Genomic DNA, 18819 nt, shown 5'->3' with positions numbered 1-18819 from the left:
TAAACTACATCCAAAATCAATCAAAAACTATAACACAAAAATAATATATTTCTCTAAAAAAATCTATTGGAAGTAAATCACGTGAGCTTCCTATGTGTAATCACCGCCTCCTTTTGGTCTTCTCTAGGTTGGTCTTTGTCTCCCCAGCCCCACACCTCATGAGTGCCATCGCCTGTTCTGAGCACCCGCTTCTTGATCATGTCTTCTGAGACGGATTTCAGATCATAAGCCAAGCCGATCTTGGCCATCATATCAATTAGACAGGTGGAGAAGTTTACTGAGTACTTTCCCAGCTCAGAAGTCTTGTAGTCCCATGGGAAGGTGTGGTGATAGTTGTGCCAGCCCTCACCCAGAGCCAGAATGGATACCGCGATATTTTCTGAGGGGTTTATGAACCTAGAATTTTGAAAAAAAAATGTCGAGTGGTTCACGAGATAATAATCGGAAGAAGAACTGACTGGTCGTAAGGTCTGTGTCCCCATAAGTGGGCTGCTGAGTTGACCAACCACGTAGCATGCAGAGTGAAGACGTATCTGAAGATATTCAAGCAGAACGAATTCAGCCAGGTTTCGTTCCAGAGGAGCACTGGAATGGGGACGGGCAGCACAAAGCAAATAATTGGCATCAGAAGCATGTAGTACTTGTGCTGGAACCTGAGGATGGGGTCGGCGTAAAGATCAGAAATTTCGAGTTTCTTCCCCTGTTCAATGACGTCCGGGTGCTTGCGAACCAGCAGCCAGCCCATATGGGCAAAGAAGAAACCTCGCTTTGCATTATGGGGATCAGCGTCTGTTTCGGAGAACTTGTGGTGGACGCGATGATCTCTGGACCATTCAATTACTGAATTCTGAAAAGCAGGATGTTTTTGCGGTGTTTTTCGAACCAGCTAATAAAAATACCTCGAAGGCCAAAGTGTTGCAAAAGGCCAAGAAAAGGCGGAACGGCCACTTGGCTTTGTAGGCGCGATGCGACCACAACCTATGCGCTCCTGCTGTGACTCCAAAGCCTCCCATTTGATACAGAATAATGGCTGAAAAATTCCGTTTTTATTTCCCGAAAAGTTGGAACACACAGAAAAACTCACCATAAATAGAAGTGTATATTCTAGCCGAAGTCAGCATGAGATAGAATCCGTAAACAGCAATAGCATGCAGATAGGCGAAGATGATAATGTTCCTCCAAACCAGCTGGATTTTTCTTGGGGTGGGTTTATCATCTCTCGAGGGTTTAACGACGGAGATTATTTCTTCATCTCCTTCTTGAAGAACACCCGTTGGGGCCGATTGGATATTGGGGGCCATCAGCGATCTAGTAAGCGAAAAAGTATGTTAAGCACCATAAAACTTCTACTAACTGGACACTTTCCGCGAAGAAAGCCCCTTAACACTCAATAATTGTGGCAATTTATACATGCTTGATTAGCGCACTCATCAGTTTCCCTAATTAAACTTATTTTAATAAATTTACAATACAGTCGAGACAATATAAAATTACATAAATTGCACCTCGAATGGACTCGTGCGAATGTGAAGGCCAATCGAAAACAAAATCACGCCATTATAATAGTTGATATGATAATATCGCAATTGAATGTGTAATTAGGAAAAAGTGACCTTCAATGCTTTTAATTCATTATTCTTTCTTAACTTATAAGCTGTTTCTTCTTTCCAAGCATGGTTTGGATCTGCTTTAATAAGTTTGACTGTTGTTGGTTTTGTCTGATATTTTCTTCTGCAATGCTTCCAGTAGTTTGCTCTTTGCTGTTCCGGTGCCAAACCGTCTTAAATGGTCTCATGTTTTACTCTTATTCCTTTCCTTTACTCTTATTCTCCGCGTTTTGCGGTTGTTCAGTGAACGAAAATCAAGATAAACTTCCCAGGAAAAAAAGGTTTGCATAAAAAATAACCAGCACGCGATTGAAAGAAATAAAATAAATAAATAAAATAATCAGCAGCAAACAAAAAAACGTGCAAAATTATTGAGAAATTGTAGGCAGAAGACCATTAATTAGAACATAGCTTCCAGCTAACAAATGGGAAAATGAGAGAAAAATGCTCTTAAAATTCAAAAAATTATGAAGCATCAAAATTGCAAATATGATTTCAATTTCACTTAAGCAAACATTAAATGAAAATTGACAATCGTTTACAGCAGCAATAATATGTGGAAAAAGAGACAAGAAGAATTGGGAATTGATCTTATATAGATATTCAAGTGCAAATAAAAAAAGCAAAAAAGAGGGCGACAAAAATCGAACAAATTTTATTCCAGCTCTTTTATTCAGCTCTTCGCCTTTCTTAAAGGTACGTTCGTTCCTTTATACTAGTCGCTGTAATTTCCTTGTTTACTTTCAATATTATATGTTGTTTCGGAGACTCCTTTTTAATTGCTCTATTCGATAGTTTCCCTTCTCACACTGTATGAATATTAGCGTTAATAAACCTTTTTTAAGATCTTTTTTGGGCTTCTTGACTCTTCTTCACTGTGTTATTTCGCTTCTAGGTTTAAAGGCACAAATTCTGTTTCGTGCTCTTCTCTTATTATGGAAAATATAATCAGCTATATGAAAAATGATTTAATAATAATTAAAAAAAGGCTAAAATTAAACTATCAAGCCACTCAATTAGGCAGCATTTTGAAAAATTCATTGACAAAGGCCAAACTAAAACAACAGAAGATCATAAAAAATGCATTCGTGCAATGCAGTGCAACGCAATTCAGACAAAAATAAAAGTTGAATTATTTAAAAAAAAATAAAGCGAAGGCGTCAATAAACTAAAGTCTGAAAGTAAAAAGTAATGAAACTCTTCGATAAATTGGGAAAAAATTGAGAAAAGTCACTGACAAGCAATTTGAGATAAACAACAATCTAAATAGTAGTAAGCAAATCAAATACACATCTTACGATTATCAGGTAAAAGTTAAAAGAAGCAAGGCAGGTTTGAAGAAATTATTGGGAAAATCTTGTGCAGATAATCATTAGAAAACAGAAAACGAAAAATGTCCAGGACAAGAAAAACATAATTAATTAACAAAATTATTAAGAAAAGCTCGTTCAGAAGTTAAGCAAAACTAGCGAGTTTCTAGCTAATGGGTGATAAAAACATACAAATAGTCGAAGACTAGAAATCGCCAGAAAGAAATCGCAAATTCAAGATAAGAAAAATCTGTACTTAAGCAATAAAATACACAATGTGCATTTATCTGTGCGACATTTCAAATAGCGATGTTTTGAAAACAAAAATTATAAATACACAGTTAATCAAACATATCATAATGGTAATTATTGAATTACATAAGCAAAATCGGACGATCTTTCGGTTACTTAGAGGTCAATGGAAATTCGCGAATTATCCACTTAAAGTCATTCTATTGATTGTTATGAACGTTTCATGTGTAGACTGAATGGTGGGGCTGTTATCAGCAAAAAAATTAGCTCTTTCCGCTATTTGGTCACGTAAAATATCGATGAGAAAAAGCTGAACTGGTCTTCAAACATGCATAAAAAGTAAGCGCTTAACAGCGCGACTGCAGTGGAAAACCGGCAATTTTGAGAAAAATGCAATTATATTGTCCACACTTAGAGAGTGTAACAAATGCTCCAAATAGCGACTTTTAACCTAAACTGAATTGAACACCACTATTAATAGTATGGGAACAATTTTAATTGCAAATTTCGCTCGAAAGATGTCATATGCATTGGATATGAAGCTTAAATGAATAGTTTGAATATGAATTTTCCAATTTTGACAATAAAATTAGAAGTTGGTCGGGTCTAATTTTAGAATTCCGAGTATTATATGCGATCAAACAAAATTATGAAATCGGTTGAAAAACCTTTTAAAAAAAGTGCACATTGAAAAGCATTTTACAAAACAGGTCCAAGGTGTCCAATGTTTAACAGTTTGGGCCGGAAATTAATTAACAACTAGGAAATTCTTATTTTTTCGTGCTTATTAAAAGCCGGACATTGTAATTAAAGATGCTCAGTCGATGCGAGAAGCGATACTTGGTTTACATTTAAAACATGCAATTTTTAGATATTTAAAAAATCGAAGATTTTATTGTCCTTTCTCTCATCAAGTCAACTTAATTAGACCAAGACAGATCAAAAGACCCTTTTTCAAAAAGGAAAGATTGATTTTTCAGATATTTTTGACCGTTTAGGAGATAAAAGCTTAAACTTCTGCGGCCTCATGTATTTTTAGACTTTCATTTGTAGTCGTTTAGAGGTTATGAACTTCTGAGACTTTTATAAAGTTAAAAAACTAGTTAGGAAATGACAGTTTGCAAAACGCTCTATCAGAAAAGTCCTAACGATTATTCAAGTGTTTTCAACCATATCAGCAAAGATGTCAGCCGATTTAAGCTGTTTCGGTTTAAAATTTCTGTTCCTTCATCTTTAGAGGTTAGGAATTACGATCAAACTGTGACGCTAGAAAAGTTTAAGAGACGCTTTATCAAAAAGGTTCTACTGAGTGTTGGGATATTTTTAAGCGTTTAGGGCATATGAGCTAGTGAACTTCTAAGGTCTCATATATTTTGAGATTTTTGTTTGAAGCTGTTTAAAGGTTAGGAATTACTGCAAATTTTGGGAATTTCTAAAAGCAGCTAGGAAAACCTAATTATCGAAACCCTGTATTAAATAAGTTCTAATTATTATTTAGGTATTTTCAACCATTTCTGAAAAATTAGCCGATTTAAGCTGTTTCGGTTTAAAATGTCTGTTTCTTCATCTTTAGCGGTTAGGAATTACGATCAATCTGTGACGCTAGAAAAGTTCAAGAGACGCTTTATCAAAAAGGTTCTACTGATTGTTGGGATATTTTTGAGCGTTTAGGAGATATGAGCTAGTGAACTTCTAAGGTCTCATATATTTTGAGATTTTTGTTTGAAGCTGTTTAAAGGTTAGGAATTTCTGCAAATTTTGGGAATTTCTAAAAGCAGTTAGGAAAACCTAATTGTCGAAACCCTGTATTAAATAAGTCCTAATTATTTCTGAAAATTGGCCGTTTCGAACTGTTTTTATTCCATATTTTGGTTCAATCTCTTTAGAGGTTAGGAATTTCTGATAAACCTTCAAGATAAGGAAAGCTCTAGAGACGCTCTATCAAACATGTCCAAACGATTTTTCAGATTTGTTTAACCGTTTGCGAGATAGAAGCTATTAAATTTATGCGCCCTCATACATTTTTAAAATTTTGCTTAGCTTTTTAAAGGTTACGATTTTGCAAACATTTTTATTTAGGAAAAGAAAATTCTTAATGCGTTGTATCGAAAACGTTCTAATGATTATTTAGATATTCTCAACCATTTCCAAGATATAAGCTGTTTTAAACTGTTGCAGTTTTATTTTTTTATTTAGATCTCTTTAGAGGTTAGGAATTTTTGATGAAATTTAATCAGGCAAGAATAATTTGTGAGAAGATTTATCAAACCGGTTACGATTTTCTGGAAATTTTTATTTAAAAGCCGTTATAAACGGTTTCTGTTTCATATTTTGTGTCTATGTCTTTAGAGGTTAGGAATTTTTGATGAAATGTAACCAGGCCAGGATAATTTGAGAGAAGCTCTATCGAACAGGTCCCAATAATTACCAAGAACTACTCAATACGCCTAAAATCTGGAGATTTTGCCAGTTATTCAGCGCTTTGACGAAACTTCGCTGGTCTGGAAAATGTTTTGGTTACCCAAATTAAAAAGACTCCCTGTGCCCGACATCCAAAAAAGCAAAATCAGCGCAGTTCCCATTGAAATTTCGCGCCTAGACAAAAGCGTTTAGAGACTTAAAGTGACGTTGGAGCAAAGGTCCATAACGTGTGCCTTTGATGTTCTCTCTAAGTTTTTGAGTTTTAAATATGTTTATATTAAATAATAAATTATTTCAAGTCCCAATTTAATGCTACAAACGCTTCCCCATTCTATCAGTCGATCGTGTTTAATATTCAGCAAGCAAATGGCTCCAAATAGAGAATTTCGTACGGTTATGGTTTGCGAAGGTTGACTGCCATTTCAGGCCAGAAAATAATCTACACACTTTGGAGTACAACAAAACCCTGGAGACCCCAAGAAGCCAAAATCTGGCAAGCACTTACAAAGTGAGTTGAAGGAAAGCTGAATACTGTCCTTGGGCACCGATTGATCCAAACTCTGAAACTGGCACCGATTGGTTCTTAAAGGTGTGCCAAAGGCTACAAAGCCTGTATATAGATTGAGTGTGAGAGATGTTAATTGAATTCGAACTAATTAAGAGACCGTACCGAGCGCCGGACGCTCTAAAACTACATCGGGTTTATTAAATCTGTCCGATGCCGATTTATAAATCGCACACTTGACGCATGTAAGCCTCATGTTGATGATGATTGTTGCGATTTAGGCAATCGCGATGTTTGATGCACGTTAATGTTCGATGACTTTGGATGCGTGAGAGATTAGAAGAGGACAAATTTCCACGCACATTTGAGTTAACCCATTGTTATGCTAATGAATTCTAGTCTTTTGTTTATTGCATCGGTCATTAGCTAGAATTAGATTGAGGATGTTTAGTAAATTTCCGATAATTTAACGGAAAAGAACGCCAGCTTTTTTCAAGCTTCCTCAAAGGTACACATTCACAATTTTGAATCAGCACCTTGCAAGTCTTGGTTACGCTGAAAGCGTCACGTAGAATTAAAGTGCTTGATATTTAGAAGATCCCTAAGACTCCAGAGAGGCAAAGCACTCTTTAAATCTCAATTTTTTATAGCTGAAAACTTTCGAATCAGTGCTTGATTTGAAGTGCTTGAGAGCTTGAGTGAAGAAATTTGAAAAGGGCTTGAAATAATTCAGGTTGCGCAATTGAATGCTCGCGAATTGCGACAAACGCTGGCGAACTGTCCCGAACGTTCGCAGTTCCACTGAGCCCACATTTTTTATTAATAAAATTTAGGATAAAAATCCTAAATCCTTTTTTGCCTCAGTTTCAAATCGGATTTGGATATAGCGATTTTACTCAGGAGAATTTTGCACGCTTTGCAACATTGCAAATCGGTTTTTTGATTGATTTTTAAAGAGCAAATTCTTCGCCTTTCTGTTCTTTTTAGCACTAGTTGGAAATTTTGACTCGTTCAACACATTTGGAGGGTTTTCAGCTTCTGCATCTTCATGAAACCAAAATTGTTCTTACCACCACTTTCTTATTCTAAAACAGTCATCCGTAGTTGAGAAGTCATATTTTGAACCATCAAAAATCCGTCCAAACATTCAGAAAGGTGCGATTTTTTAAACTTTACCATGCTCAATTTCAGAGTTTCAGTAAGGGGCGAAGCGCTCCTCTAATTTCGACCTCCCTCACTGAGCTTCTAGCAGGACTCAAAGCCTGCTATTGCGCCAAATTTGAGTTGAGCATCTTCAAATTTCATTCTGTACCTGGCAAAATCCATCCAAACATAGAGCAAGTGGCTGACAATGGCGACTGGCAACATTCTTTTCAAGCCTAAGAAATCGGCCTTTGCTCCGGCTCTTAGTTACTTATAAGAATTTTCACGTGACCATCGACAGGTTTTCTAGATAGCGTATATATTGTTAATCATATATCCCCAAATAAACAGCAGTGATTGCCAAAAATAAATTAAACATCTTTGACCCAAAGTGGTCAGTTGTTGATGTTTGGTACATCTTTAGCCACAATTGTTTTCGTTTTAATCTTTCTGGACATTTCCTATATAAGTACTTGTACAGAGTGTTTTCTGGATCTCGGCCAAATGTTTTCACCCACTTTCAATTACTGGGTGTTCATTAATTAGCAGTTAATTACCCAAATAAGGCCGGAAGGTGAATTGGCCCGTCTACTATCTAGATTTAACATTATCAGAGCCCATTTCGACTGCTTGAAAGGTCGCAATTAATCGAATTTCCTTCGTGTCTGTTTTGCATGTCTGCGTGCTTGAATATTTCGATTCAGAGCATGTAAACGGACATGTATTATTAATATGAACACGTACGTACGACACAATTATCAATTTTTTTCTGTGTATCAATTTATGTTAAGCGGATTGTGGAATGGGAATTTGAACCCATCTACTTCATGCTGATTAGGTGCTCATGTCAATTGAAAGAAGACACGTTTCGCATTGATTATGCCTGAAAAAAACGGTTCATCTTTTTCAATCATTTTAATTGTTCATCAATTTAATTGTACTAATTCATTAATTTTTATTACTTTTGACTCTCAAAAGCAGGGCAAAGCGCAATTGTCTAACGCCTTTTGTTATGAAGTTATGATTTATTGTAAAATTGAGAAAAGTTTTTAAATTTCAATACAAGTTGGAGAAAATATGGATTCTAAATGAAACTCTCTGGTCTTTTAGAAGGTTTTGTGTGTCTGGTAATTGTCTCAATTTTTTTCTTTTGCAGTAATAATCTTTTTTCAAGTTCCTCAAGCCCCGTTTGAGACACAGAATTCGTTTTGACATCGTTGGATAGAGAATTGAAAATTCGATTCAGTTATAACAATGTGAGTGAGGAAATTCGAGTAGTTTTGACCCAGGAAGCGAAATTTGAATATTCGACACTTAGGTGCAAAATGATGCTAAAATTTCATGTTTTTCGTCCCGTTTTTTGCTCATTTCTTGGAACCAGAATGAGCAAGAACGGTCATTTTAACATTATTCCATAGAGAACTAAATGGGCTTTTTAGAAAGTGAACAATCGATACGGAAATGTTGGTAGTTTTCTCAATAAAGTCTTGATTTTAAGAAGTTTTAGATTTGCTGGTTTTTTCTTTGAGTTGCAAAATCGACCTAAACATGACGTTGGTGTTTTGGAAGTTTCTCAAGAATAATTTGAGTTTTGTGAGTTGATTAGTTTTGACCCAGAAAGCAAAATTTGAAAATTAGACACTCAGGTGCAAGAATATTATAAAATTTCATGTTTTCCGTCTCGTTTTTGCTCATTTCTTGGAAGCAAAATGTCTTAAGCGGTCGCTGGGTCCCAGGCGCATAATTCTTCGAGTGAGAAGTCATACACTTAAACTAACTTATCAGATACTTATAACCTGAGTACTGATTCCAGGGTATTTACCAAACGTAAAAAAAATGAGTGAAAAAGTGTTGACCACAGTCACAGTCGTGACTGTGGACAAAGAGGAATTGAGAAAAAAGTTGACACCTGTGCAGTATCACGTGACGCAAGAAAAGGGAACTGAAAGACCATTTTCAGGTGAGGCTTACTTTTAACCAACTTTGTAAGCACATTAGCATCACACAGTCCAGAAGAATTCAAGCAAATTGTGTTGCTTTACATTTTACTGTAGGTATTTTGCTCCAGACATTGTATTCTTGGATGGAGACTACCACAGTAATAAAGTTCACTTTTCCGTCGCTTTAACGCTGCGAGCAGAAGAAAGCAATGACAAATCATGAGCTGGGTTGAATATGGATCTGCAATTTAGGCATTTTCTTAACTACATGGATCGGCCATTTGAGTAGACTTTATCCAACATATCAACCTTCAAAAGTTGAAAATTTCAGGAAAATAGACCAAAAGACCAATGGAAAAAATCTTGCCAATATCAAGTTACGTATTCCGTAGCTGGTAATGCTGCGACCAAAGAAGCATTCATAAATTATGCTCTTTACCCAAAATATTGAGCTCAAAGGGCTCAAAAATTGAAACTATTTCCACTCAATCAGGGGAGAATGAACTTTTCAAAGTCGGAAGGTCGTTGAAAAGAACATTTTCGGAATGAAAAGAAGAAATGTCGCTAAGTAAAAAGTGTTATTAAGGGGATAATCTACAACAGAAGTCACTTTTTATTATCGAAATCCAGAGAAGTGATCTCCCGTGCTTTCCGACTAAGAATGAGTTCTTCTTAGTCGGAAAGCACGGGAGATCACTTCGCCCACTGCCTCATCGCCTTTGAAAATGTCCACCGCAGATGTGGACGAAACGTCAGGAAGGAATTCCGATAGACCACGGCTTAAAAGCCCGGAAAACATTCCTAAATGTAATCTGACCGGCCGTGAAAGCCTTCATAGTCTTTCTATTTATTTATTGATTTTTTCAACATTTAATGTTTCAGCTTTCGGTAAGTTTGGCATTAGTTTGTCCCTGGTTGCGATGTAGATGTAGAACTTTTAGTCCCATATTGTTGACTAGTCGCGTTTAGCTAGTCGTACTGAACAGACGTGTGAGCGAGAGCAGTGAATTCTTTATCATATTTTTTACCAAACATTCATACAAAACTACGTTTCTMTAGAAATATTCCAAGAATTTAGCCAATTTACAACAGTTAAAATTTGAAAAATTGAGTAAAACCAAACGAAAAAACCACGGTAGATAATACCGTTGGTTTAAAGTAAATCATGAGTAACGAAGAGACGTTAGGTAATTCTCTCTTGAAAGGAGGAGGAATTGAAACAGACCCATACCCCAAAACAATCCCTCCAAAAATTATCACTCGAAGCCAAAACAGTGCAAATGAATGGCAAATAGTACAGCCTAAAAAACGCCTTAGACAATCCGATAGTCCAACAGAAGACAGAAGAAATTCCTCATTTACAATCGAACAAGCAAATCGCTTCCAGCCACTGTCAACCCAACCAGATGAAGAAACACCACAAAAGCACAAACCACCACCTATCTTTATCCCGGACATAACGAACATAAATGTCTTTCTCAACGATTTAGGAGCGTTAAATCTCTAAGACTTGACCTACAAAACCATAAGCAATAACCAAATTAAACTAAACTCATTGTCAATCGATACTTATAGGAAAATAATTCACTACCTAAATTATACTAAATCCTCTTTTCATACATACCAATTAAAGCAAGAAGAAGAAGTATCGTATAGTTATCAGGAATTTACATCCCACAACATCTATTAAAGAGCTAAAAAATAACATTGAGCAACACGGACATATTGTCAGAAATTTAATTAATGCAATAAACAAAACCACGAAGAAAGGAATGCCTCTATTCTTTGTAGACTTGGACCCGATGGGAAACAATCAAGAGATCTACAAAATAACAAATCTAGTAGGAGCCTCCGTTACTATAGAGCCATCAAGGAAAACTAATCAAATAATACAATGCATTCGATGCCAGCGATATGGTCACACAAAAGGATTATGCAACAGGCTTCACAGATGCGTCAAATGCTCAGGAGATGACGATACCACCAACTGCTCCAAAAGCAGGGAACTTCCAGCCACATGCGCATTAGGCAGTGGCCATCACCCAGCCAATTACAAGGGTTGCACAGTATACAAAGAAATACGAAAACGCAGGAACCAAAATGAAAATATGGAAAATCAGCTAACTCAAACAAGAATCCCAACAAGCAACACCGCAAGAAATAACCTATCTCAGACAGACATTGAAATAGTCAACAATCCAGCACCAAGAAACCCGAGGACTCGAACATCCTACTCGCAAGTACTACAAGGAAAGACTTCCGAAAATGCCACAAATGAAAACAACTTAACCAATTCAAATTATGAAACACAAGCTTTTGCCAGACTTGAAAATATATTGACTAAACAAGCTGAACAGCTTTCAACACTGCTCAATCTAATTAGCACGCTCATAAATAAATTCTGTAAAGGACTATAATACAATTCATATAGCGTCATGGAATGCCAATGGACCGGGGCAACACCGCCAAGAAATTGAGCTATTTCTAAAAACAAATAATATAGACATCTTGCTTATATCAAAAACCCACTTTACAACAAAGTCCTATTTTAAAATCAAAGGTTACACAGTTTATGACACTCAGCATCCAGATGGAAAAGCCCATGGAGGAACAGCAGTGATAATTAAAAACAACATCAATCATAATGAAATGGCAAAATACCAACTAGACTATCTACAAACCACTACTGTTAAGATTGAAACAACGATGGGAAAAATTGCTATCTCAGCTTTATATGGTCCTCCTAAACACTCGCTCAGTCATGAAGGGTTACATAATTTCTTCAAAACACTATTCAAAACAACAAAAGTTTATTGCCGGAGAAGACTATAATGCAGAAAATACGGCTTGGGGCTCAAGACTAACCACAACCAGAGGAAGAGTGCTTAACACCTACATAATAAATTATAACCTCGCAACAATATCTACTGGACATCCTACGTACTGGCCAACTGATCTGAAGAAAATCCCTGACTTACTAGATTTTTTTGTAACCTCAGGACTGAATAGTGCCTACTGGCACACAAAACCTAACTACAAATTGTCGTCGGACCATTTTGCAATAGAATTATTCATTAGCAGTAGGCTGCTATTTAAACAAAATCCACCTCTGTTATATAACTCAAAAACCGACTGGGAATCGTTTAGATGACATGTGGAACACAAAATTAGCCTCAATATGAAGCTTAAATACCAAGAAGATATTGAATCTGCAATCGAAGTAGTACTAAACAGACATATACAAGAGGCAGCAACTAAGGCTACTCCAGACCTGAACACCAATAATCAGTATTTCTATCCAAGCAGAATCATGAAACTAATTCGAGAAAAAAGAAGAAAGAGGAAAGAATGGCAAAACAACAGAAGACCCCAAGCTAAAGCAAAGCTTAACGCAATCTCAAGGCAATTAAAGCGCACACTCAAAGAATTCAAAAATAAAGAATTCCAAGATTTTCTCACCAACCTTTCACCGGGACCAAATCACACCTACTCCCTATGGAAAGTTACCAAAAAATTCAACAGACCGCAAATTCAAATCCCTCCGATTAAAACTACACAAGGATGGGCGAGAAGTCATGGAGAGAAAGCCGAATTACTTGCCTGCCACCTCGCAAAATCTATGAATCTGAACAAAACAACACAAATGATGAGTGGGAGGACCATATTAACACATGCTTGCAGTCCCCACTACTAATGGATAAACCGTTAAAACCGTCAAGCCCAGGGGAAGTAAAAAACATAATTATGTCCCTAAAAAACAAAAAAGCACCAGGCTATGATTTAATAAAGGCAGAAATTCTGAAAAACTTAAATAGGAAAGTAATAATCTACATTAATCAAATATTCAATTCTACTTTTAGAACAACCTGCATACCAAACCAATGGAAAGTATCCAACATATTAATGGTACTAAAACCAGGAAAAGACAGCACTAAACCTGAATCGTACAGACCAATAAGCCTACTCCCACTGTTTTTGAATAAGTCCTCCTAGCACGACTACAAGAACGTGAAAATTTCCTCAGACTAATTCCGGGCCTCCAATTTGAATTCAGATGCGGTCACACGACAATGGAGCAAATCCATAGAGTCACTAACAAAATAAGAGGAAGCTTCGAGGAAAAAGCGTACTGTCCAGCTGTATATCTGGACATTAGACAAAGTCTGGCACAAAGGCTTCTTGTACAAAACAAAATAATGGTTTCCGCAGTTTTATCTATTAGTCCAATCTTATCTCTATAACAGAATTGCTCAAGTAAAAGTAAATGAGAATTACTCAAACTTCTTTAGCATAAGCTCGGGAGTTCCGCAGGGATCTGTACTGGGACCTTTCCTATACACAATTTTCACATCGGATCTACCACAAAACGATAACATTCTGACAGCTACATTTGCGGACGACACAGTACTATTGAGTTCAGATAGCGATTTAAACAGCGTAGCTGAAACACTCCAAGGACATGTTAACGAAGTTGAGAAATGGATGGCCAAATGGAAAATTAATATCAACGAGGAAAAGTGCACGCAGGTGCTATACGCTTTAAGAAGAGGATCATGTCCTCCTATAAAAATCAACAACACCCCTATCTCAACTGCCAATCATGCAAGATATCTGAGGATGCACCAGGATAGGAGACTCACCTGGAAGATACACATCCAGAAGAAAAGAAAAGAATTGGAAATAAAAACAAGGAAGGTGCATTGGTTGATAGGTAGAAGGTCTAAGTTTAGTCTCGAAAACAAGATCTTATTATACAAAACGGTACTAAAACCAATATGGAGCTATAGTATAGAACTATGGGGAACAGCTAGCACCAGTAATATCGCAATACGGCAGAGATATCAGTCCAAAACGTTAAGACAAATAGTCATCTCTGTCTCTCATCAGATCTGAAAGTCTCTACCATCCGCCATGAAATAAGCCAAAAATCAACAAGATACCACACCAGAATTGGAAGACATCCAAACTCACTTGCTACTCACCTATTAGATAACATGCCAATACGACCACTCAAGAAAGCCCTACCAATCGACCTTTAAATTAAATTTAATCCCATGAATCCCATTGAAGAGTTGCGTTAGTTTTTTTGTGGGTTCATTTGCGCCATAGTTTAGCAGTTTGTTGGGTATATTATCCACACCCGGTGATTTTCTATTTTTAAGCTTTTTTGTTTTTTACTTCTTCTTCCGTGAATGATATTGGGACCTCTCCATCTTCTTCTTCTGCCTGCTCAGCTCTCATCTTTGCGTTTTGGTTGTTGTCGTACAGGTCATTAAAATATCTCTCCCAGTTGTGCAGTGACACGTTTTTAGTTTGAATGTATTCGTTCACAGGATTTTTTCGATTTTTAAGCATCTTCCATACTTTCCGCACAACTTTAATGCCTGTTGTTTATGTTGCAGGATCAACTTTTTCCTTCTCTGGGGGAGTCATCACTTTGTCGTAACCTTAAATCCGGGGAGCGACGCCAACAGTACCAGCGCTACCAGAGACAAGGGATTATTTCTTGTCTCTGTGAGCTAGTAGGTCTGTGGCAGTAGTACGCTAGTAAGGTCTCGATGCGATTAAGCCGAAGCTAGGAAGACTCCCATGCAGCGTCTGACCCAGATTGGGCGGCAGCAAACAGCGTCACTTCTCCATGTTAAGAGCGGCTGATTCAAGCATTCACCATCACGCTCGGCAAGCGTGGCCTCTTAAGTGCCAGAACCCTCAGAAAATAATATGTCGAAGCTCACACTAAATCTCATTAAACCTCTACACATTGTACTAATAACATAAGAACATGAATAACTATAAACCAACTTGAAGAATAACTCAACCACATAAATTGCGAAAATAGTTTTCGGTTAGTTTGGCATTACTTTGCACCTCGTTGCCTTTGCCTGGAGCTTTTAGTCCCATATTCTTGACTTCTCTTTTTTGATATTGTCGCGTGTTCTGGCTTGAATTGAATGTTTATTCTGTTGTAAATTACACTTTTTGTAGCCTTGAAAACCCTTGAATCCAGATCAAAGTGCCGAAAGATATGTGGAACTTGTTTGTCACATTATGTTGGTAAAGCGGTTTAAACGATTTCATTATTTCGCGTAAGGATTAGTAACTATTTCTATAAAATTTTAAATGCCGGCCCGCCTTGAAAAATTCCCACAATAAACACGGTACTTCTACTGGGTGTGACCAAGACATCGAGCTTCAAATGGACAATATTTCCCAAATCTAAGCAAAAGCTGATTTTTTCAGAGATTGTAAACCTTGAAGTTTAAAATTACACTGTTTATCAAATGCCAGCCCGCCTTAAAAAAACTTCTCAGAAAGCTCTTCTTACTCAACCGTTCGCAGAAAACAACGGAGCCGAATTTAAATAGACAAAATTTAATTCAAATCCTCCAAGTAAAGGCTGATTTTTAGAAGATTGCAAACCCTGGAGTTTAAAATTGAAGTGTTTATCAAATGCTATCCCGCGTATAAAAAAATAGCAGAGAACCACGGAATCGAATTTAAACGCTGGTACACGGTATAGCAAAGACATCAAGGCACAAATGGACAATATTTCACTCAAACCCAACCGCAGTCCGAATTTTTTTCTGGGTGAAAAAGTCTTTAAACTCGTAGTAGATTCTATGAAAGGTAGGTCGTGACATATTTATAAGGCTTAGTATTTAATTATACTCTTAATTTATCATTAATAAATTGAGTAAATTAAAATAAATGGCAAATAAAGTGAATACACCATTAAGAGTGTGTTCACTTTAAACCATGTTTGTAAAATATATGGCACCACCAATTATGTATGGAAATACTCCCAGAATGGTGACATACCTTGGAAACTGAAGCAGTGGCATCACCCATTTTCACTTTTTAACACGGTTTGTATCGGAACGAAATACTTTAAAAAGGAACAAAAATCAGTTTACTTTCGGAAAATAACAACGCTAGGACACATACCCACTAAACAATAAAGCAGATTACATATATTTTTTTTTACTTCATATAATTTACTTTATTTACTTAAATTAATTTACTTAATAATAAGTAAATTTGATAATAATGAATATGAAAATGGCGCAAGAAAGACATGAACTGGATTTAATATTATAATCTCCTGTGTAACCCTCGTTGAGTGCTGTTAAATGGAAAGCGTTGATCACTCACTTTCTAAAGTCTTGCACCCCCCTGTATTTACTACATACGTTTAATTCATACAAAATGGTTTAATTGGTAAACATACTTGTTTACAAGTAAAGGAACTGATGCAATTTTCAAAAATAAATTGTTTACCCCTTCAAAATTGTGATGCTGCACAATTGCACCTTTATATTGATCACTAGTAGCCGGCATGCATCGTGCAAGAATCGTGTAGCATGCATAGAAACGAGCTGCCAGCTTTTGATAGGACTATAATTATTGCTCTGTGGCAAGAACGTTTATCTGGGCACAATATTTCAACTAGGCTGAACTTTCTTAGAAGCCCAGTTAGCAGGACAATTAGACGCTATGAAGAGACTGGTCAAATGAACAGCAGACCTCAAAGTGATCGTCCTCACGTTACCACGATACGAGAAGATCGCTATATTTCCCAATCTCACTCATATAAGATCTCAGTTCCAGAGAACGTATAACCGTGTGATATCCAGTGCTACTATCCGCAGACGACTTTTACAATCAGGATTGCGGTCCAGACGGCCTTTAAGAGTTCCTTTGTAAACTCATGGCCACGAAGGGCCCGTTTACAATGGGCTCGGAATCATCAAAACTGACGATTGGCAGAGTGGAGAAACGTGTTCTTTACCGATGAATCGCGGTTTGGATTGGTGAGCGATGATTACCGAGTAAGAGTTTGGAGAGAAGCAGGACGCCGACATAGGCTTCATACAGCCGTTGCAGTTGCTCTACATCGCTGTGGAACACAAATGTTTTGGGGGGGTATTAGGTTCGATAGAAGGACCCCACTTATTCACATTTCGGGGTCGATGACAGGTGCATATTACCTTGCAAATGTTATTATTCATAGAATTACACCCCTACGTGATGAATTAGGGGACCAGTCAATCTTCATGGGTGACAATGCCAGGCCACATCGCACCAGAGCTGTTGAAGAAGTATTAGAAAACCGAAACATTACAAGATTAGATTGGCCGGCTATGTCACCTGATATGAATCCCATTGAACATGTCTGGGAATATGTAGCAAGAGCCATTTACAATCGGAATATTTCACCAAGAAATGCCCAAGAACTTATTATTGCTGCTACAGAGGAATGGGAAAATATCCCTCAGGAAGTAGTCAATAATTTGATTATTGAAATGGATATACGTGTGAATGCGCTGTTAAGAAGTAGAGGCTCAAATACTGAATATTAATTATGATGTTGAATTTTTTATTTTCAGTTGTTCGTTAAAAATTGCATTTTTTTATTTTTTAAATTTTTGCATCGGGACTGTAATTTTCTTTTTATAATTGATAATTTGTTGAAATGAAATACATATATATATTGTAACGGAAATGGCCTGGGGTACTCACGTTTCGAATGGGGGATCGAAATTCATGGTATTTCAGTAAATGGGGGCCCCATTTAGGCCCCATTTACTGTCAAATATGACACTGACAAGCGGGAACTTTCGCACTTGTTCTGGAGATTTCTAGAACTATCTGGAATACCTGGAGAAAAGTATATAAGCGACGACGAGAACCAGACAGGGGGAGTGAAGGGACAACAGCGACCGAGTTCAGAAGAGGTTAAACCCCGCGAGTCGGAAACGCGTGTTTTCCGTGTGTTTTTGTTATTGTTTGTGAAGTTGACGGTAATTTTGAAGTTAGTTTGTTCCTGTTCCGTAGTTAAAGTTGTACCGAGTGGAATAAAAGTTGGAAGCAGAAGAAAGAGTTTAATACTCGGCCACCCACGGTACAATATATATATAAATAATCTTTATTTCCTACAGAAAAAGGCCATCGACCCAATCGGTCTTTCTGCCCTTGTTTAGTACATATGTGTCTTAGCCTAGCTTATTCTAAAATTAATTCCTATTCCTAACATTCGTATAAATTAATCAGCTATAAAAAAAATTCTTGGCTTACAACACAAACAGATCTTAGTCCTTAGTTCAGTTGCGTTTGTAGGTGTTCTAGTAAAGTATCTGGTGGGGATCGAAAACGGGAGTGTTTTGTCGGTCTTGTGAGGCAAAGGGGATTCAGTATGGTCCAGTTGGGGGGGTTGTTTGTCCATTTTGTCTGTAAGTGTATTAGTCTTTCCAAAATTTTTGTCATGTTTGTGCGTTCGTATAGTAGTTGGTTGGAAGGGTTGTGCAGTGGGTTTTGGGGGTGTCTTATTCGTGTTATTAGTCTTAGTGCAATTTGTTCTGTTGTTTGTCCAAGAGGGGTCTGCAGATCGCTTTGTATATTTTTGTCGCAGTATTTGTACTAATTCATTTGTCCTTGTATGTAAGTGATCGAAAGTGTTTTGTTATTTTTATCATTTCTGTTATGATGTTTCGTTTGTGTTTAGTGAATTTCAGTTTGTGGTCGATTGTAATCCCAAGGTACCTTATGTCGTTTTTCGGTTGTGTTATTTTTCCGTCTGCAGTTATTGTGGGGGAGTCAGCGTTGAGTCTGTGGTTCGTGAGCAGAAGTTGATTTTTTGTCGC

At 37.0% G+C, this 18819-nt stretch overlaps 1 protein-coding gene across 1 annotated transcript; it reads right to left on the bottom strand.

The window, feature by feature from the left end:
- Positions 1-30: 30 nt before the first annotated feature.
- Positions 31-6336, bottom strand: LOC109534207 (acyl-CoA Delta-9 desaturase). The gene is made up of 5 exons (XM_019899787.2): positions 6096-6336; positions 1085-1308; positions 900-1030; positions 459-847; positions 31-396 (listed from the first exon to the last, which is right to left on the bottom strand). Exons 2-5 carry the CDS (start codon positions 1299-1301, stop codon positions 78-80), a joined length of 1056 nt encoding a protein of 351 aa, XP_019755346.2. The 5' UTR covers positions 1302-1308; positions 6096-6336; the 3' UTR covers positions 31-77.
- Between the last annotated feature and the right edge of the window lie 12483 nt (positions 6337-18819).

The sequence above is a fragment of the Dendroctonus ponderosae genome, unplaced genomic scaffold (genome assembly GCF_020466585.1).
Source record: "Dendroctonus ponderosae isolate FM_Combo_2020 unplaced genomic scaffold, Dpon_F_20191213v2 Dpon_F_20191213_1, whole genome shotgun sequence".
Lineage (NCBI taxonomy): Eukaryota > Metazoa > Arthropoda > Insecta > Coleoptera > Curculionidae > Dendroctonus > Dendroctonus ponderosae.
The sequence above is the reverse complement of the archived record's forward strand: the minus strand, read 5'-3'. Positions and strand labels throughout refer to the sequence as shown.